Source organism: Podarcis liolepis (assembly GCF_965112155.1).
Source record: "Podarcis liolepis genome assembly, chromosome: 8".
NCBI lineage: Eukaryota > Metazoa > Chordata > Lepidosauria > Squamata > Lacertidae > Podarcis > Podarcis liolepis.
Genome location: NC_139560.1, coordinates 60,644,584 through 60,666,125, shown reverse-complemented (window position 1 = coordinate 60,666,125; position 21,542 = coordinate 60,644,584). Strand labels below are relative to the sequence as shown.

The 21,542-nt window shown below is 43.5% G+C and overlaps 1 protein-coding gene across 4 annotated transcripts in view; it reads right to left on the bottom strand.

Annotated features, from left to right (window-relative positions):
* The window catches only part of JARID2 (jumonji and AT-rich interaction domain containing 2), a 187,313-nt gene extending 181,759 nt beyond the window's left edge, over positions 1 to 5,554 (bottom strand). The window contains exon 1 of one of the 4 annotated variants that reach the window (XR_014529594.1): positions 4,056 to 5,437. Coding sequence is in view for 2 of the 4 variants with exons in the window: in XM_083519050.1 (XP_083375176.1) it covers positions 1,957 to 2,082 (126 nt within the window). In the remaining 2 variants the exon portion in view is untranslated. Of the gene's footprint in view, positions 1 to 1,956; positions 2,100 to 4,055 lie in introns of those variants that run through there. The other 3 variants (XR_014529595.1, XM_083519051.1, XM_083519050.1) reach the window with 3 other exon arrangements.
* Positions 5,555 to 21,542: the final 15,988 nt, after the last annotated feature.

Genomic DNA, 21,542 nt, shown 5'->3' with positions numbered 1-21,542 from the left:
GTTAATTTATTTTCCCTTAAATTTTTGAACTGCTCTTTACAGTATGTGTGACTTTAAAGAGCAGTTAATAAACTGTTGTTGTACCAAATTTGCCTTTGTTTGGACTTTTTTTGACCATAGGAACGCATTAATTGATTTTCAATGCATTCCTATGGGATTTCGTGCTTCGCAAGACGAAAAATTCGCTAAACAACAAAAATTGCGGAACGAATTAATTTCGTCTTGCGGGGCACCACTGTACATCCATCGAGTTACAGCACTAGTATTGCATATTTGCTGGCACAGTGGCTCATAGGATCTGCCAACTGTGTGCATTTTAATTTATTAATTATTTTTAAAACATCTGTAAGCTTGTCTTTCATCCAAGGAGCTCACAGCTCTCCTCTAAATCCACAGCTTCGTGAAGTAGGTTTGACTGATAAATTGCAATCTAAAGTTGCATAGTGAGCTTCATGGCTGAACTGTTATTTGAACACAGGCCTCCCAGGGAAGAGTACAGTGCCTTCTTCACTACAATGTGCTGACTTCCCAGAGCAGGTGAGAGAAGATGCTTTCTTCAGCTGTAGGTACAATGGTGAATTTAAAACAGTTGGTTAATCATCTTCAAGAACAATAAAGGAATCGGCATCTATGAAAGTCAGGTTTAGAACTTCAATATTGTTGAAGAACTACAAAGTTCTCTGTATGCAAGCGAGGATATTGGTTCCCTCAAGTTTAAGCCAAAATTAGACTACTTCATGTGGGAAAATACTTAGGAAATAGAGCACAGCAGACCACCATAATGAACTAAGTAATATAGCTAATTAATTCAAGAGAAATTTGACAGAAAAAATAACAAAAGTGAAATACACCCATGTATTGTGTTTATGGGTTATTACAAATCTATTAATGCACTACAATTTGAAACATACTGCTTATTGCCATTGTAAAACCAGCAAATCATGCGAGAAGCATCTTTGTTGATGCCTGTATTCACATTTAAAATATCTGCTAAGGGTGGGGGGATCACTATATAGCTTTTTCAAAAGGCTCTTGATGAATGGTGACAATCTCTATACAGTACACAGCTATACTGTACTTTCTAATTTCTGCATCAGCAGGAAACATTTTCATTTGACAAAATAGCTCTGGTGAGTTCCAGCACTATCTAGCCTTACAGAATTTGAGTCATGGATACATTAAACTTCCACTTCAAATCTATACTTACTGCGTAAAATGTCATAAGCCAGCCAGCAACAGAGGCAATATAGACACTAGGTGGACCATTGTTCAAGCTGAAATACATTAATTCTATACTGGAATTCCTCATCAGTGATTTCTCCCACTGAAAGATCAACTAAATGACTAGACACAATCCACACACTGGTTACACAGGAATATTATGATGTTCGAGACAGTGATGCAAGTGAGTTACAAGTGTTTTTAGAATTCTTGAACTGAGGAGTGGATGTGGGCAAAACATTCTAGCAGTCTTTCATAATGCTTTTCAAGCAAACTGTTTGGCATACACTACTTCATGAATTTCTCCCTTTTAGTGGCCTAGCAACGAAGGACTCAATGTTAAGTGTTTGGGACAAGAAGGCCACAGGAAAAGGCTGACTGAGATGGGAGGTTGAAAGCCAGCCAGGTGAACTGGCACTTCAATCAGCCCCGGGGGGCACCTAATAAAAACGGTAGGATTGCGCACCCAAAAAATTCCAGCAGGCCCATAACTCGGGAGGAAGAATCAGCTTCTGCCACTACATGCTATTTATGTGATAGCGGAAGGTGCAAACACCTTACTTTTGAGAAAGGTGAGCACAGGAGAGTGGGCTTTCTTCACAGCATCCGTGCAAACGGAAATGGGGCCAGCCATCCTCCCTTCACCAGAATAACTGCCCAGTTCAGACAGCCTGGTAGGCAGGTGAGGCGGAGGGACACGTCAGAGGTATGTGAATACTTGCTACACCTGCTCACCTCGCCAGGGAGGCCTAAGCCAGCGGCGCCACCATAGGCTCCGCAGCCGCCCGTCGCTGCTGCCGCCCCCACCGCCGCCGCCTCTGGCAAAGCGGCCCGTCCCCTCAGCAGCCCGCTTTCCCTCATCCGTCCGCCCGCACCGGGTCTCGCGCATGACGTCAGACCGGTGGGCGGGGCATTCGGGACGCTGAGGAGACGGGAGATTTTTTTCGGCGAGCCCAGGCCCTTCCTTTTGTGACGTCACGAGCACAACAAGAACCTGGCCCCGGCTGGGCTGAGCTGAGTGGCCGGAAACCCGGGGGCTCGCGCTGACATCCCGCTTAACCTGTTGCTGCCGCCGGAGAGAGGACGGATGCAACCAGGAGCAGCACGCGCCGCCGAGGGCCGGAGCAGCAGCAGCAGCCATGCCTGCTGTCTGCGGCCGCGATTCACTGCCATGGCCAATAGAGCCTCCCGGGTCTCGCTTTCCCCACCAGCCTGCCCTCTTCTCTCTCTCTCCTTCCCCGCCACCCCGCTCTCGTAACATGACAAGCCTGAAACTTGTGTGAACACACGAAACGCTGTCTGGCTTTTCCAGTATAGCGTGTCTTTCCAAACAGGTCCTGGAGAGAGAGGAGTGGCACCACTTCTTTTTCCCCAGCAAGCTGCATGAACGCGATAGAGTTGCATTGTTCAGTCGTGCAGACGTAAAGAGTATCTAAAAACAGATTTTGGCTTGAAAAAGGAAAACACGCCGCGAATTCCCCACCCCTTTTCCTGCTTTGTTTCGCTGCACTGGAAACGTGCGCAAGGCACAAATCACAAGTCGCGTGTTCATCAGGGGGCTTCCTACAGAAACAATCCCTTTTGGACAAAAATACTTTTGCTTCAGATGCTCAGTTCCTCTGCAATGCGGATGTATTTCTAATTCGCAAGTTCGTTGGCGAATTTTCTTTAAAGTTACCCATTGTTATCTGGAGTCACGTTTCTCAAAAAAATACATTTCCAGACGTCAAAAATAGGAGGAAAAACTCTGTCGAAGTCTACTGTGACTTTATGAAGTATTTATTAAAATCAATGGGGAAGTCAGAAGAACACCCCCACCTTCAGGACACAGGCGCCCCATAACAAATGTTCTGCTTACAAACGATAAACACACTATACTGTATGCAACTTTTTGTCATCTTGAGCCACTTATATTCAAGAAAGGTATTCTAACCAGAGTAAAAGCCGCATTTGTTTTTGTTTTTAAACCATTAGGACTGCCTGCACATCTGACTAATCCACTCTGTTGCTGCAAACTTAAAATAACTCCCCCATCCCAACCAAACCATGACTAGAGCCAAGAAAAAAAGGCACGGTCTCAGCAATTTCTACACATTTCTACATTGGAAAAGGTTATCCCGTGACTGACTACACGATTCGAAGGCACACACCATTAGCTAGATCGTTGGCTCTTCAAATTTCAAAGCATCTTTCTGAACGGTAAACCCATTTCTCCGTGAGCCCACACAAAATTAACAAAACTCCAAGCCATTTCCCCGAATATTAAAGTCAGGCCTTGCAAATACATTCCTTGTAACATGATCCCCAACTGGCTTGGTTCTATTGCAAGCTAGATAAGCCAACGATCACATACACGAGATTTGATGGGGGAGTAGAAGAAGCAAGCACGCCATAACTAGATATTATATTTCAAGTTAACAGTCTCGCCGAACAACCACAGTGCCTTCTCAAACCCCTAAATATATGTTATAATAATGTGATCATTTGCATGCAAAGTGAAATATTAGTAAATCCGCTTGAGAAAGCAGTTTAGTTGCATTATCGCAGCAGCCCCCCAAGCACCGTGTCTTTCATCTTCTAAAACTAGATTATGATTGTGTCATTTGAGGTCAATACATTTATTCACTTGAGGTATCGCTACACGAATCTCGTTTTTAAACCCGCTTTACAGTTAAAAGAGGCTTTTGAGAATTCCCGCCCCCCCCCCACATTCCCAGCGGACGAAAAGCCAGCATTTCTAGATATTCTTTAAAGCCACCGCTAGCTGTAAACTTGACATTCATGAACATTTCCAAAAAAATCAAAGAGATAAATGATCCGGTATAACCACTTACGTATTTCTTTTGAATTATATTCCTCTTGGGTCTTTCTTTGCTCATTCTGATATCCAGATTCTGATTGCAAATGGGGGAAATTGCTTCATGAATTAAAAGCCGCAACCAATTTGGAGGAAAAAAAATCCCCCTTTTTTGTTTCTTGTTTGTAGTGGTTTCTTGTAATCCGATTTTCTTCGCACACAATACAATCCTCCTTGCAATAAATCCAATATGTTGGGTGGTGGGGTCAAAAAAGAAGAAAAAATACAAATGTAGAGCAAACCACCAAAAAAAGAAAAATCACTTTAGAGATTCATAATGGAAATTTTACACCCTACAGACACACAAAACCGCCCTTGATGTCCTCTTTTTCTTTTTCCCAGGCCACCAAAGCGATCCGTAGGCCCGTAGTGTCCGAGGCGTAGTTTACATCGTGAAGAGCGGAGAAAAGATTTGAAAGGGGAAGGTATTTTTTTTAATGTTGGAAGTCACGTTTCTACTGCTGCAGCACAGACAACTCCAGCAGCACTGAAGGCTGCACTCACACACACGCACGCACACACACCCCGTAGGAGTCTGCTTCTTCAGTTTCCCCCTCCGCCCCACCAATGAGAGCAGCTAGCTCTCCAGCAGCAACTTTAAATGGCCCGATTTTTAAAAAATATTATATCATGTATATAGATAGGCAGGCAGGCAGGCAGGCAGACCGGAGTAAGGGGGGGCGGGAGGGGAGGAGGGGGCGGCAAAGAGAGAGAGAGAGAGAGCGAGAGAGAGAGAAGGGTTAGGGCTTCGCCTCAATTCTTAACGTGGTCCCAGCCGCAAAGAGATCACTCCGGCTGCATCCCCGCAGCTGCAAGCCCAGCCGTGCCGTGCCGCTGGGCAGCCGTGCCCCGGTCGTCCTTCCGCCCTCACCCGCCCGGGGGCCGCTCTCCAGCCGGAGGCGCCGAGCGCAGCTGATGCCGCCGGGGCGAGGAATCCCGGTGCAGAATTTGAGGACAATCCCTGCGCCCGCGACACGCTCCGCCGCCAGCTCTTCTCCTTTCTGTGTCTGCAAAGCTCTTTAATTGTCCTCCCTTGCCCTCCCTCCCCCTTCGCCTGGCGAGCAAACGCGACCTCCTCGTCCGGCTACATCTCCCGCTCTCCGTGCGTAAAGGGCCCGGGTCGCGGTCCTTGGGGGGGGGGGCTCTGCCTCGCGTGCCCGGGAGCGGAGGAAGCAAGGAGGAGGAGGAGGAGGAGGAGAGGGAGAAGGAGAAAGAGGAGGAGGAGAAGAAGCAGGAGAAGAAGCAGCAGCAGCAGCAGCAGCTCCGCGCACGGGTGCGTTCGAATCGCCCTTGGTCTCCGGAAAAGTTGTAGTCCCCTCACCACAAAATGGCTACAATAATTGCAGGGAGAAACTACAAGTCCCAGGCTGGGCGGCGCGCGCAGCTGCGGCAGGGATGGCCTGATTGGGCGCCGGGAGAGGGATTGTCCTCGAGGCACCTTTCTTTCACCTCCCGCCCCGCCCCCTTTCGGTGCCAAGCCTGGGCGCAAGCGGAGGCGGCTCTTGCGCGCGTGCGGCGCCGTGACGAGTCCGGCTGCGCTGGCAGCGAGGTCGTGGCTTCGGCGAGGAGGCGTCAGGCAAGGGGGAAACGGGGCTGCCTGGTTAATATACATAATGTATATGCAAATACATATGCAAATGTATGTGTGTGTATGTATAATATATATGTATGTATATGTATACACGTATATGCATATATATATATATATATATATATATATATATATATGCATACTGTGTGTGTGTGTGTGTGTGTGTGTGTGTGTGTCTCGTTTTATATTTCGTATTGCGTCCATGCGGTTTAAGTAAAGGGGATGCTGGAGACAGAAGACGCGAGGGAGTTGTGGGCTTTTCGATTGGATGACTATGGAAAAAAGAGGAGGCCAGGCCAGCGTGGGCGCGGATGAGGAGATCAAGGGCAGGAAATGCAACCTAAGAATCATCGATAGCATATGGAGGAACTGAGGAAAAAGTGAAAAAGTTCATAATGGGGTGGGGTGGGGGACGCTGGTATGGAGTTGCCATGGGAAACTGACAGGTATCCATATGTGCAACCTGAGCCCCCGCCCCTCATCTCTCCAGTTGCAACGAAGCATGCATAGGGTCACACCCTGGCCCAGGCAGAGAATGGGTCTTATTTGACTGGAGGAGGAGAGAGAAAATCGTCTGAGAAGGATGCACTTTTCCTAGAAGGGGAAAACCCAAAAGGGCCACATTCTAGAGGCAGGCTTTTTCTTGGGAAAATAGGGATTACATTGCCTTTTAAAAAGCAGCAATAAAAAGAGCATTTATCTAAATTACAAGCTGAACAGAAAATACCTCTTGCTGGTTGCTAAGTAGTTGTTGGGAGACTACAGCTTGGGTTTCCAGCCGGTGTTACCTCAGGACAATAAGCCTGGTTTATAGAAAACTTGCTCAACATGTCTCCAAGGTATTCTAAGGTCATACCCCTCCACCTTTCTCTAATGCTGTAGGAAACCCTGCTGTATCATATTGTATGTGTGTGTTTAGCTTGTATATAGCATCAGGCAGGCCAGTGGAAAGGGCATATTTTAATGAATGTATTTATGTAAAAGTTTCCAGGGCTTTTTGCTACCAGTTTTAACATGCTCCATAGTAGCAATCTCAGATAAAAAAATTAAATAAAATTGGTATGGATACCAAAAACACCTTTAATAAATATGGCACAGGTGAGTAAAGGATCATTTTGGTCTCTTCCTGCTATAAACTGTAAGTTTGGCACTTAGTTGGCCTCTTGCTTTCTTTATCATGGTCTAATTCATCTTGCAGGTCCATTTATAGGGCTTGTTCCAAACAAATCAATCCTATGCATGTCCACTCAGAACTTCCTTAGGGAAGGAATATCACAGCTTCAGCATCACCACAAAGAAGGCCCTGTCTCACATTACCACCAGCCACACTTTAAACAGTGGGTACACACTAAGCCAGGTCTCCAATTAAGATTTCACCATGTGATTAGTTTCATAGGGTAGTAGGTGTTCTTTAAGGTATCCTGCGTCTCTAGACCATTTAGGACTTAAAGCATGGGTAGGCAAACTAAGGCCCGGGGGCCGGATCTGGCCCAATCGCCTTCTAAATCCAACCCGCGGACGGCCCGGGAATCAACATGTTTTTACATGAGTAGAATGTGTCCTTTTTAAAAAATGAAATCTGCCAAAATCTATACGTCCAGATTTTTCTGGCAACTGAATCCTCATTTCTGACAACCGAATCCCAGCCATGTTCGGGGAATTCTGGACATATGGCAACCCTTGTTATATGCTTTATTTGCCCCGCAGCAGTCAATTCCCCAGCAGACACATTTTTTACCTGTTGCAGTTTCCAGGCTATTCAGAAGCAGCCCTAAAGAGAGAGAGCATTCCAATACTCCGGTCTAGAAATGATTAAGGTATTAATTGCTACAGAAAACTGTTAAGGAGTGTTCTAAGCTGTAAGTTATACGAGGGACTACCTTTGAAGACTGCTCTCAAACTGCAATTAGCTTCAGGGGCTAGTCATTGAGAAGACATTTCAGTGATGCTTAAAGAGCTACACTAACTCGCAGGCCAATTTCAGACACAATTCCGCGCACTGAGGCTTGCTTTAAAAGCTGTCCGCAACCTTGGAAAGGGATACCTATTTCCAAATTAAATACCTTCAGAAGTCCCCCTCCAAGTATCCCATCATCAGACAGCGACTAGGCCTTCTTGTTTGGGACACCCCAGTTTCCCCTGGAGAATGTAGGCCCGGCACCTTCATTTGTCTTCTTAAAAAGGCTTCTTAACTTTATTTCCCCCAGGCCTTCTAATTTTACGAGATTTTTATGCTACCATTTTAACATTTGATTGCTTTTGGATTAAGCTGGCGACATTGTCAAATGCATCTTACTGTTGTCTTCAATAAAAAGCTGTGATTTAATTGAAATCTATTTGAGCTAGGTCAGTGGAATAGTAAAGTGCTTTTAACATGTAAGAAGGTTAAATTTGTCCACGATGCATGGAAAAAAAATTGGTGTATGTATACCCTCTTGATCCCAGCTTTATACTTAAGAAGAGCCAGGCACTGGCACTCTGTTTCAGGAATGATCTGATCAGTATTCCACACTCCTCTCTTCCTAATAAGCAGACTTGGAAAAACACGTTTCTCTTGTGATCAGTCATCCATATGAAGACTTTAATAAAACAAACAATTTAAGTAAAAAGCCTGATACATTCATGCAGCACTCTCCATAAGCCAATTAGAGAGACTAATTGTGGTAGGCCTCAAAAGTGAGTTAGCAAGTTTATTCTAATGAACAAAGTATAGAGGAGGAATAGAACATGTACTTGCTGCTGGGAAGGCGATCCATTCATGTGGTCTTGAAAGGATGCAAATGGTCTTGTCTGAAAGATAACTTATTTGTTCCTCTATTGGACAGCAAAAGGCATTGCGCAAGTTGGCTGGCATCCCATTTGAAAGGTGCTGAGTCAATTGACTTCCTGGTATGTTGTGTCTGCTGCGGCAAGCTTTAAACAGTGCCCCTGAAAATCCCTGTTTTGTTGTGTATCCTTCCCATCTTTTAGCCAGATAACATAGTTAGTAAATTCATGTGGTAGAGTCCTTCCTAGTTTATACAGTGACAGGTGGGGAAGTATGGTGTGTGTGTTTTTTCATTAACTCCAATTAAATATCAACAGCAACAACTTCCTTGCATGTGGAAAACTAACACATCAAGTAAAAAAAAACGTTCTAGGTGCAAGAAGCTTCCATCAAAATATTCATAAATGCTATACTGCATCTGCAGCCTATTTGAGGAATGCCTTTACTAGGTGGTTTTGCTTGTTGTATAAATTATCCTCCCCACCTTCATACTATTTGTGCTACCTCTTCCACATTTATTCTTATTTTAATTTTACACTAGTGAAATGTCCCTCATTATCATAGACAGGTTATGGGTGTGCAGAAGAAGGGCATGTATATTGCAGGGAGGGGGCTGTCCATAGAGTTTCCTGTTCATAGGGGTTGGCACCCATAACCTGCCAGGGCTACACCATAAAATAACAAAGAGCCTATCTCACCAGCAAGGCCACTATTTTCAATTTGCACAGGACACGTGAAATGGCTGGAAGCAACATGTGATAATTCTGGGTTCACATGCCTCATGCCTTGCAGTTTAAGGAGTCCCACGGAGAGTGCCCTGAGGAACCAAAGCAGATGGAGGAATGGTGGGAGGAGGAGTGATGAGACCTTCTGAAAGAAGAAGAAGAAGAAGAGTTTGGATTTGATATCCCGCCTTTCACTCCCTTTAAGGAGTCTCAAAGCGGCTAACATTCTCCTTTCCCTTCCTCCCCCACAACAAACACCCTGTGAGGTGAGTGGGGCTGAGAGACTTCAAAGAAGTGTGACTGGCCCAAGGTCACCCAGCAGCTGCATGTGGAGAAGCGGAGACACGAACCCGGTTCCCCAGATTACGTGACTACCACTCATAACCACTACACCACACTGGCTCTCAAGTTGTCAGACCTCTGGCAAGAAGGATCTTTACCTTCTCCCAGCAGTCCACTGGGTGAGGAGAGAAAGGGAGAAGTTGGGGAAAAGAGATAGACCAGACCACTTTTGTATTTGACCCCTCCATGCCCCTGCCCACATGCACCCCCTGACAGATGACTGTCAACGGACTGCAGCACCATAGCAGAAAAAAATGTTCCCCTCATTGGTGAAGACAGGATCACAGGTGCGGATCACAGGTATGACTCAGTGTAAGGCAACTTGATATATTTACTGTGCCTACTGAATCCAGCACTTTCTAGGTGTCAACAAAAATGTGCACAGATTGTTCTATTTCTCATAACAAATTAAATTGTGAGGCGGGGCGAGCATAAGTGATTAATGCGACAAATGTGTAGATTAAAAAAACCATATTTAAATTATACCAGGCTTTATCATTACTGATTTAACACGGGGGGGGGTGTGATATAAGTTCTTTTAAGGTTGCAACCCTAAATCCACTTACCCTGGAGTAAGTCCCATTCACGTCAACAGGACTTACTTCTGAGTAGACATGGTTGGGATTGCTCTGCTAAGCTTCCAATGTATTTTATTTTCAATCATTTCTTTCCTTGCCTCACAAAGTCATGCATGCATCCCCAAGTATAAATCTTTGGTTGTAGCTAATATTCTGCAACTTGCAGGTGCAGCTACGTCACTTCCAGAACAAAGACTGGATTGCAAGGGAGAAACAACCCTAAGCGTGAGGTGTTTTGGAAGTAGATCCTACTAGTTTCAGCCTAAAACAATATGACAGCAAACTGTTCGTTAATTTATTAATATTGTATTTTTACTTCTCAAGAGGCAGGAAGCATTGCTGGGATTTCCTGCCTCAGGTAACAGGAGAGCGTGAGTGGTCTTTGGTAACCATGATAAGCAATGCTTACCTAACCTGCAAACACTTTAGTCACTGCTGCTCACAGGATGGGGAGAGGCAAGGTGGTGAGGTCAGTGCGGTCCAAATACACCCGTGGAGTCAATCTGGCACTCTTGCTAGTAAGTTCACATTGTGATAACCCTCCCTTTGCCTTCCCTGCTCCCTCTTAGTAAGCAGCAGAGACTCAGCTGTTGGGAGGTCAGCATCTGGTGTTCCACCTTCTGCAGTAAAATATCCTATGCTGACCCTGTTTTACTCAGAAGTAAATCCCACTTAACACAGTGAGACTTACTCCCAGGCCTAAATGTTTTACATAGGATTTACTTTAGAGTAAGCTCTATTTAAACAACTAGAGCAAACAGGTACTGATATGGTGCTTTGTCCACCATGTCAGTGCAGCGTCAACATTATGAACAGGCTACTAGGATTGTGACCTTCAGTGCAGCTACACATATAACTCTCTGAATAAATAGTATCTGCTCAGTCAGTGTGCCACTGTATTTTCATTGGCTGTTGCCAACACCTTTGGTATTCTTGTTTAACCAAAAGATAGGCCAAAGGTGTATGGCAAGTATCTTTTTATTCTAGCTGTTGCAGTTCCAAGGCCATCGCTCCAGCTGACAAGACCAAATTTAGAAAAGAATTATTTTCTTAACCTCATCTCTTTCTCTGGAAAAAGGGACAAAGAGCAAGATTTCATTGTCCTGTTATTTGTCTTCCTTTTGTCACAGCTTCCTAGACCTCAAAGGTTGAATTTTACAGTTGACTGGGTTGTTATAAACTCTAAAGTCATGTAAAGAAATGGAATGTGCACCAACTGTAAGCTATTAACATGCTTATCTGTTGACAAATAATTATGTTTTACTTTTGTCTCACCTGCTAATCTTTACTCTCACTTAGGTTTAAAGGTGAAAGATCACAAGCTCAAGAGATTCAGTTTCAGTTTCAAGATTGATAAAATCTTTTCTCTTGTGCTATTGACCCAATTGCACAATTCCACTAAAACCTATCCACCAGATGTTTTTTTAAAGATGCATGGCCAAGAAATGTAAACGAGCAACGCTGCAGCCTTGGGATACATAGATGTCATCTTGACCAAGATACAGTACATTTCTGCAGTGCTGTAGATTATGTGAACTACATGAGTGGGGCTCTGAAGTATCTTAAGCAGAATCTGCTGACTGGTAAATGGAACTAACATCATTATCCTGAGTGCATTATTTGACCCATGGATTTCAGTGCTCAGCATGGCAATCTTTCTCAGTTCACATTTGTGAGTATAGGATTCCTAAATGTAAGGATAGCCATAGACCGCATCATATGTTTAATTTCAGCAAGCACCACTGATTACTCTAAAAAGCCCTAAAGTTTTTTCTTTGGTCTACAATGTTTTCAGAGCTGTTGTGTAGGGAGTGCTCCATGCCTCTGCCCTCCTGCCCATCCCTCGCTCGCTCGAATGTCAGTTTTGTTCCTGGGGAAGGTTCTGAGAGTCCTTCTGATTTCCATTGCCCTCTCCCTTGCTGCTCTACAAGCAGGCAGCAACATTATTTGGGGGGAGAAACTAGATAAAAAGAAACCACCACCACCACCAATTTCCAAGACCAACAAGGAGAGTGCCAAGACGTCCACAGCAGCTCTGGGCACTAGGAGCCACCAACCCATTGATCCCCAGCTCAACTTAATGGTTACTGGAGGCAGGCAGGGTATGTGTGAACACACAAGGGTGCATTCCCCTCCCCCGGAAGGTGGGTGGGCTGGATGGGATCTGCCAAGAGAGCCACTTCCCAGCCTCTCTCAACAGCACCCTCCCCACTTTATGCAATTTCACATATATGTACAGAGTCTGGGAACGTAACCCCCGCTTAAGTGCGGGAGATGGGGACGCCTGTATTACAACATTCAGACTGATAACATTTGGCCTCTATGCTTTTGCTATAGTGCAAACCAACCTTAGCATTGTATTGCCGCTTGCATTTATTAAAAAACTGCTTTAAAATGCTTTTTGCTTTTAAATGTTACTATGTATTAAAACTTCACTTCACAAACCATCACTGGTTCTGTATGCTCATTTGTTTGGAACGTTAAGCTATCGGAACAATGCTAACCAAATCTGAAGTTTCTGACTTTTCCTCCTCCCTTCCCCTTTTTGCGACAAGTAAGATGAATCATTCACAAGTAGGAGGCTTGACACATGATGAAATCACCAACTGACACTTCAATGACTTTTAATGTTGCTTTGCGTAACACATCGTGGATAAGGATGTTGTGGGATTTTCATGTTCCACAAGGCAAGGATGCTATGAGGTTGCAAGTCTGTGGGTAGTGTTTTGCTTTCCCCACCAAACTGATGAAATGCTTTATCATCGCAGAGGATGTGAGAAGTTACCTTGGGGGTGAAGATGACTAGCCCATGGCTATTTTAAAATGAATCACGATTAATAACACCTCACAAGCACACACGTTCAAAACTTGCTGAGAAATTAACTTTTTTCTGCTTTTATATTTGGGGATCTTGAGGAAAGGTAGAGCTGTAGCTACTTCAAAAGCCAGGTTTTCATTATGGATCTTATAAATTAACATTATAAGCTTTGTATGTCGGACATGGCATATCATTTCATATTCTGTTGTAAAGCAAACACATGGAAGTGATCCTAATGATGACTATAGTCTATAGACTATAGACTGCCAAGAATTGTTTAGGGGTCATGGGAGGTGAAATGTTCCTCAATGATGAAAGGCCTGTTGTCAAGGCCCAGAGGCAAGTGATGCGGTCAGGTTCTGCTAACAAGGATCAAGGGGTCAGAAGCAGATGCAGTGGCTTAAGATGGTCTGGGGGTCAGATTCTGGAGCAGGTGAGATGAGTATATACAGTAGCCCAGCCTCTGGTCATCTGGACAGACAAAGCATAGAATCATCACTGACCATAAGAACAATGGTGGTGGTGCAGCACAGCTGAGATTGGGATAACCTTTCAGATGTTGTTAACTACAACTCCCATCATTCATGACTTGGGCATGCTAGCTGGGGCTGATGGGAGCTGAAATCCAACAACATGGAGGGCACCATGTTGGCTTATGCTGAGCTAAAAAGTCACTGCTAGAACAGTGCCCTGGTGGCACATTGAGGGTTTGTTTTTTATTGATTTCATGGCAAAACAAACAGTATTACACAAAGAAAAAGAGACTGGAGAAACAGAAACAGTAAGGAACCTTAGGGACAATGGATTGCACAAATCAGGTACTGTATCCATCATACACATGGAATAATTTTTACCAACAATATGGACATTGTTGATGCCCAAACTTAGCATTCCAGTGTTTTCCATGTTTATTATGAAATTTATACCTCAACTTTACAGGCATATCCTAACTTAAGGTGGCTCACAATAAGCTAAAAATAAATACAGTGGTACCTCGGGTTACATATGCTTCAGGTTACAGACTCCGCTAACCCAGAAATATCACCTCGGGTTAAGAACTTTGCTTCAGGATAAAAACAGAAATCGTGCTCCGACAGCGCGGCAGCAGCAGGAGGCCCCATTAGTTAAAGTGGTGCTTCAGGTTAAGAACAGTTTCAGGTTAAGAACGGATCTCTGGAACAAATTAAGTAACCGAAACAACAATAAAAATAGCAGAAGCTACTGACTTTTTAAGTAGCTGTTTCCTTTCACTTGTGATCATGGCATTCCTGAATCAGCCCTTTAATCATTATTGCAGCCAGGCCAATTCCTTCTTAGTTTCTAAATTTTATTTGTTATTATTGTAGTTCCACAAATGCAATCATTATTTAAAAAAAAACAAATAGTTGCTTTTGCTATAAAGAGGAAGTGAGTAATTAAAGCTGTACACAGACCCCAGCAAGGAACAGGAATTGACTAATTACAAGTCTGATTTAAGTAAGAGAAGGAAGCAACTACTGTAATTAAAGGACTGGTAGCCAAGGTAAGTGGGACTTTTGCTGAATGAGACTTTCTTCCATGCAAATTAATATTAGGGTGAGATCTTGCCTGTATAGGGATGGGCAATACTAGCTCCAGTAATTGGGAAGTTGTATGAAACCTTTGGATTGGTCAAGCCTGGAATAATACTGGAAGATCTGCATTCTGATTTGGCTTTAGACCAGTACCTTTTACTTGCTGTGCTCTAGGTGGTAAGCCAATATTAGGCTTGGGAGCCCTGAACTAGCAAACATACCTTCAATGAATGCATTTGAGTACTACAATGCCACCCACTGTAGACTCGACCTGGGGGTTATATTACCAGTGTACTATAACACAGTACCCTTTTTTGCACTGTAGTACATTTTTCATCTCAGGAATACAACCTTATTTCAGTAAGGTTAAAACAAAGATGGGACACCAGATATTTAACAAAAGTTGTCAGAGTGCCTTTAGCTCCTTTCTTTGTCCTTTTCCTCCAATGAATCTTTCTTCCAGTTCAAAACACACCATTAGGCCATTTCAGCTTCCATCAGGCATCTGAACCCCTAGTAACCAGTGCTATTTTTCTAGAAAAAGGCTCTGGAAGTCACCACAAACTTGAGCATGGTTGGTGTGAATACCATGCTCCTCCTTTCCATTGATACCAGTGGGCTCCCAGTGGATATTGATGAAATGGCCCCTCTGCCACAACAAGGAGCAAAGGGGAAGCATAATCTCCTGATAAGCAGCTTCTGTGTAGCACAACTCTTGGAGCATAATAATTGAAAATGTAATTTACTTATGCTGATTGGCACCGTTTCATGCAGCAATTTAATTTGTCATAGGGAAGATGTTTAACAGTTATAATGAAACAATTATAGTTCAAAAGGAAAGCTGTCAGTCTTTGTGGCCTCCCCTCTCCTCCCCCATGATGCCAGACAGGCCCAGAAGATGCTCTTCTTTCACAGGGACCATAGGAGGGTCATGACACTTTGGGCATCTGGCCAGCCAGGGCTGATCTCATAAGCTGCCACTGCCCTGGTTGTTATTAGGGCTGCGTGCATGATTCCTAATTCAATTCTGTTGTGTCCTCATTTTACCTAACTGAAAGCTAAGCTGGGATCCATCTGGTAGTGAACTGCACTGATGGACATTGGCTACGGTGTGCTCAGCCTCTCATTTATTAATATTGAGGCTTCTCTTGAGTTGAGATAAAGGTATTCGCTTCATTAAATAAATCATGAGTAAAGTCATCTTGAGGCTAGCCAAATTGATATAATAAAGGTCTCTTCAACCACCCCCGGGGAGGAATCTGCACCTGGTGAGAAAAAAAAGAGATGCAGGTATATTTCTTCTGCCACTTGCCAGGGCAAGATTCAGCTATGAATCTTAATGGGTAGTTTGGGTCATTGACATCACTGTATCTCAACCTATTTTACTGGATTTCTGTGAAAAGTAAGAAGAATTATGAAGGGCTTTTCTACACTAAAAAGGGATGGAGAAATGATAACAGTGAGATTGACTCTTATCTGATCGTAAGCCTCTTCTGTGTTTTTGTACCCAGAGGCTTATGCAGTTTGTTTTATTGGGGCCTCTGTACTGGTGTAATTTGGTTTCCACCCAACTCCTAAATTCTCTTCCAACTGTAAAATTATTTTTATGTGTCTACATCCTAACATGGGGGTGACTAGGGCTGAATTTCTGTTCATCAGTGTTGTATTTTGAAACACAGCAGGTTAGCAGGAACAGTAGTTGAGGTGTGCAGATTAGGTGTTTGAAACCCTATTTGTACCAAACACAGATTCAGTTTTCAGAAAGTCAGTGCCCTGTTACAGTTTGCTTACTGCAATTGTCCTGTGATGCTGCAGATAAGATGTGAGACAATATATGCAAGGATTCTGCTTCAACTCTTGCGAGAGCCCTGCAAAATCTCGCCAGAAGCCGCTGCTGCAGCCACTTTTCTTTTCGAGTGGTGGCATGGCAGCGTCCATGGTGCGACCAGAGTAGTAAGGAGAAGCAGCACTGGCTTCCATCAAAATCTTGCAAGGCCTCACTGGAACACAGAAGCTGCCACTTCTCACTTCTCCAGCGGGGACAGGCAAGATGCCCTCGGTGGCTACCTCAGTCCACCTCATGGATAGGCCAACCCTGCTAGAAGCAGTTTCTATTTGGAGGTAAATCTTGGTCAATGACCTTGAATAATAAATAAGATAAACTCCTCTGTTGTGAGTTAATGTCCTTAAGATTTTATACTGGGAGATTCCAACCCACCCATCCACATTTTTGCTGTGTTGACCTTCTCCCTGACTCACAATAAAATAAGACAATGGCTTATTAAAATTGATATGATTCTTGTAAACGAACCATTTGTGCCTAGGGCACTGTAAGGTGGGCGGGAGGGGAAAAGAAATACATTCTTAAATCTTCTTGCACACGGTATGTAGGGAGCTACAGATTGCAAACATGAAGTGGCTCGTTGACTTGTTAACCTTATTGCTTCGCTCTTTTATTTTTGATCACTCAGACTAGCTATTGAGAAAACATTGTTTTATTAGTTTAATGAGAGTGATTTCAAACAAGACATTGCTTGGACACTGGCTAGATTTCAAAGGCATAAAGGTGGCAAACATTTAAAATAATCTTTCTAGGACTGTTAACATTTTACAGGGTTTTGATGCTTCAAGTTTTTTGTTTTAACTTAGAAGGTACCGTACTTTATCTCAGGCTTTGTTAACCTGGTGCTGTCATCAGCCTCAGCTACTTTAGCCACATAGGCTAGAGCAGATGGATTGACCATGGAAAACAGTTTCCTTTACTATCATGCATTTCTATTGATCTACAATGGCTAACTCAGAGTGCAATCCTATATGTTTACTTGGAAGCTGAGCCCTACCAAGTTCAATGGGACTTATTCCTGGTAAGTGGGTATAGGATTGCAACAGTAATGTTAGAGGACAGAAGTAATCAGAATCTGTTGTTGTTTATTAAATTTGCATACCGCCCTTCATCCGAAGATCACAGGGTGGTTAACAACATAAAAACACAAAATGAGAACACAAAATGCATAATAAGAATAAGAATAAGAACAAGAACCAAACCAAACCAAACCAATAACATCCCTCCCACAAGCACATTTAAAAGGACATATGTTAGCAATTAGTATGACAGATTTCAGTCTTATATGACAGTGCCCATAAAATTTGGTGGCTTCTTTGTTAAATGTCCTGGTTCTTTAAAGGACAGGAAAGCTCGCCTCACAAGGAAGTGAAAAGGCTTGACTGCTAGATAAAATCGGAAATACTGTAATCGAATCCCCAAATTTATCCTAAAATCTCCCATCTCAGCAAAGTGTATACTGTTATTTCAGGATTGTGCATTACTCAATGTTAAATCTTTTTTCAGCGTGAAAAAGGCAGCTGCACTTCCTTTTATATTGACGTTTAAAAGGCTGGAACTGTATTTGGACCAACAGAATCTAGAAGGTATACAGTATAAATAGTGTGAGGGGACTTGCAGTAATAGTGCAAGTTTCCACAGCTCTGAATTAACATGCATAAAAGAGCAATGGATATCACAGGATACCCCTGTCCTTTTTGGGAAAAGCAGCAATCCTACAGCTGTTACATGATAACTGCGGGAGTTATATATAGAGAAATAGTGTTTGGTTTTCAATGCCGTCTTACAAAACCCACAACTATTTTTCCCAGCACAAATGCACTGAATTTTAGCATTAATGAAGATCTCATAGAAAACTATGTCTGAATCTAACAGAGGGCTCGGCATACTTAAAGCCATTGATTTCATGGCTTTAAGCCTGAAACACTTAGCTGTGTGCTGGATTTAGGCCAAGCATAGTAACATCTTTCTTTCTAAACCCACTTCCCAGTCACTAGACCCAAGCTTTAGCTGAAAGCAGTGGCGTAGCGTGGGGGGTGCAGGGGGCCCGGCTGCACCGGGCGCAACATCTGGGGGTTAGGGTTAGGGGGCACAAATTCACGGGTTAGGGGGCGCAAATTACTTGCCTTGCCCCGGGTGCTGACAACCCACGCTACGCCACTGGCTGAAAGAGGGGGGAATGTATGGTGCAGGGGGAGGAGAAGAAACTTGCAGAACCTTGGCCCTTAAAATGCCACATAAATTTATACCTGACAGATGCTAGCATTTGTTTAATCTCATCAGTTCAAATGCAGAGGTTCTGCCAGTTGTTTTAAGGTGTATTTTTTATTAGTGAAAATAATTCAGTTTCTTAATAAATTAACTGACTTTCAAAGAGCCTTAATAGCTAGGCATAGGATTTGGTCCATGTAATGCTGTTTGTTACTGTACAATTCCTTGAATGCTGTTCCATACATTTGGTCTAAAATATGGCTCATAACTGTATCCCCATAAGGAATAAAACAAAAATGACCAAAAAATGCCAAAATTGTATTCTCTACAGAAAATTGTACAGAAATCTAATTTCTACATTGACAAAAATAGCATTTCCCTAGGTGTATTCTTGAACACCATTATGCTCTAAAACCTCAGCAACCTACTGCAATTTCCTTTTCTTTTTAAAAGACACAGAACTGTTTTACACAAAGTTTAAAGGCTGTAGTATCTAAATTATATCTAAATTAGTTTTGAATTGATTTACATGCAATGCATCAAAAGATGACAGTATTACCTTTAAATGCTGCTATTGATTTGCACTCAAAAGCCCCACTGACTTTGGAGGAAGTTGCCTGGGATCATCAATGAAAGTATCAGCATAATAAATAATTCACCTAAAACTGTATTAAAAGGATATTAAGGGTTTGACTCGAGCCCAAGATAGAAAGATTCCATATATTCTCAGCTAGGTTTTATGGATCAAATTTGGCTATGTGCACAAAAATGTTATATTATAATGGCAAATGATACACGATGAATAATATATTGCGCAAATTAGCATACGTTCTCAATTAATTCCAGACTAATTTTGTGTGTGCATGCAACATTCATAATATTTTGGCAGGGATTGGAGTGACAACATATGACAAGAGTTTAGTGGGAAGGACTAGAAAAGGCTCCTGGGGGGCGTTACGAATCTGTAGGAAGCCCCTGCCCTCATGTTTACAATCCAGAAGACATGGCAAATGAGGAAAAGGGGACCTGGAGGGAGGACAAGGTGAAAACAAAGGCAAGCTCAGGCACCAGATTGTGAAGTGGGATGGAAACAGATCAGGTAGCCAGATCAGCTGCTATGAAACAGTTGATGGAGGGCCAAAGGCAGCTGGTAATCTCAACAGAGGCAATAGAATAGGTCTCCATCCGTTCCTTCCTTCTGCTCTGCAGCCTAATGGAATAGCTGCTGCTAGGCAATGGCTGGGGAACAGTTGTGCTTCTATAGGTGTTATTTGTAATAAAAAGGAATCTACTTAGGAACCTACCCGTCTCTGTCTGCTGGGTGCAAACCTGGAAACAGAACCATCTAGGGCCTTGAAGCTTTGAGCTGAATACTTCATGCCTGGGACAGACAGGAAAAATAATATTTTGTAGACACTTTTTAGCACAGCTTTTGTACAGCATTGATCACAAGCAGTGCCTTGTCTTAAAGTACGCATCCACCTTACCTGCTGTGAGCCTGTAGGAAGGCCTGCAAGAATGATATCTCTCAGAGCAGGAAGAACCGTGGGCTCAGAACCCTTGCATTGGCTTCCTGTGCAGATAGCAGCAGCACAAGGCCAAACACGACAAGGCAGTTTATTTAAACATGGTTCTGGTGATAGTGTGGGAGATGAACATGCACGTTGCCTGTGTGGTGTAGTGGTTAGAATGTTGGACTAAGACCTGGGAGACCCTGGGGTTCTAGTCCCCACTCAGCCATGAAGCACGCTGGGTGACTTTGGGCCAGTCAGAGTCTCTCAGCCTAACCCGTCTCAGAGGGTTGGGTTGCGAGTAAAATGGGGAGAGGAAGCACCATATACACCTGTCACCTTGAGCTCCTTGAATTAAAGGTGGGATAGAAATGTAACAATAATAAATAAAAATATTCACCTCCATGTAACCTATGTGTGAACCCCTGGAACATAACCCCAACATAAATTGCTTCCTTAGTTTCAATTTAGAGGGTGTGTTTGGGACACAGTATCTTCAGAAATGAACTCTTAAACTTGAGGTCATACATTTTCACTGTGTGCTTGAAACCTTTATGGGAGCAGAGGCGTGGTGGTGTTGATAATAATGAATAATGATAATAATTCCTGCAGAGCATACAGGTTTTATAGACTGAATTGCAGTAACCTCTTTCTAACAGGGGTGAGAGATGGGGTTGCTGAAATCCCTCTTACTCATCAAGCAGGTTTACCAATTGTTCTGCCTCTGGTTAAGCCGCGCTAATCCTGAATAGTAATCCAAACATTATCATAGAATTGTAGAGTTAGAAGGCACCCTCAGGGTAATCTAGTCCCAACTCCCTGCAATGCAGGAATCCCAGTGTGGTGGAACCAGTCACGCTGCCCTAAACCTGCCTCTGTCTCCAGCAACCAGTCTTCAGAGACTTAGCCTCCATCATGACTAGTAGCCATTGGGAGCCTTACCCTCTGAGAATTTGTCAAATCCTCTTTTAAAGCTATCCAAGTTGGAGACCATCATGTGGTTAAACTAAGAAATTTGCTCCCACAAGATGCAGGGATGGCCACCAACATGGAGCACACCTAAAGAGGGATTATATAAGTTCAGGGAAAATGAAGCTATCAGTGGTTGCTAGCCACAAAAGCTATGTTGTACCTACCCTGTCAGAAGCACTATGCCTCTGTGTAGCAGCTGCTGCGAATCGCAAGTGGGGAGGACAGGAATGTTGCCTTTGTGCCATGCTTGTGGACTTCACAGATGCACATGGTGGGCCATTGTGGGAAGTAGGATGCTGGACTAGGTAGGTCTTTGGTCTGATCCAGCAGGGCTTTCCTTACATTCTTAAGTTTTGAGACAATGCTGCATAATGGGGCGTAACTGCTATGTTACGTATTTCCAAGGATTTCTGTCGTGCAAACCCATTTTGCTTCATTGGTTTTAATGCCTAGGATGGGTGTGGGGAATCTTTGGCCCTTCTGAAGTTGCTACAGCTACAACTCCCATCATCCCTGGCCATTGGCCATGCTTGCTGGGATCGATAGGAGTTGT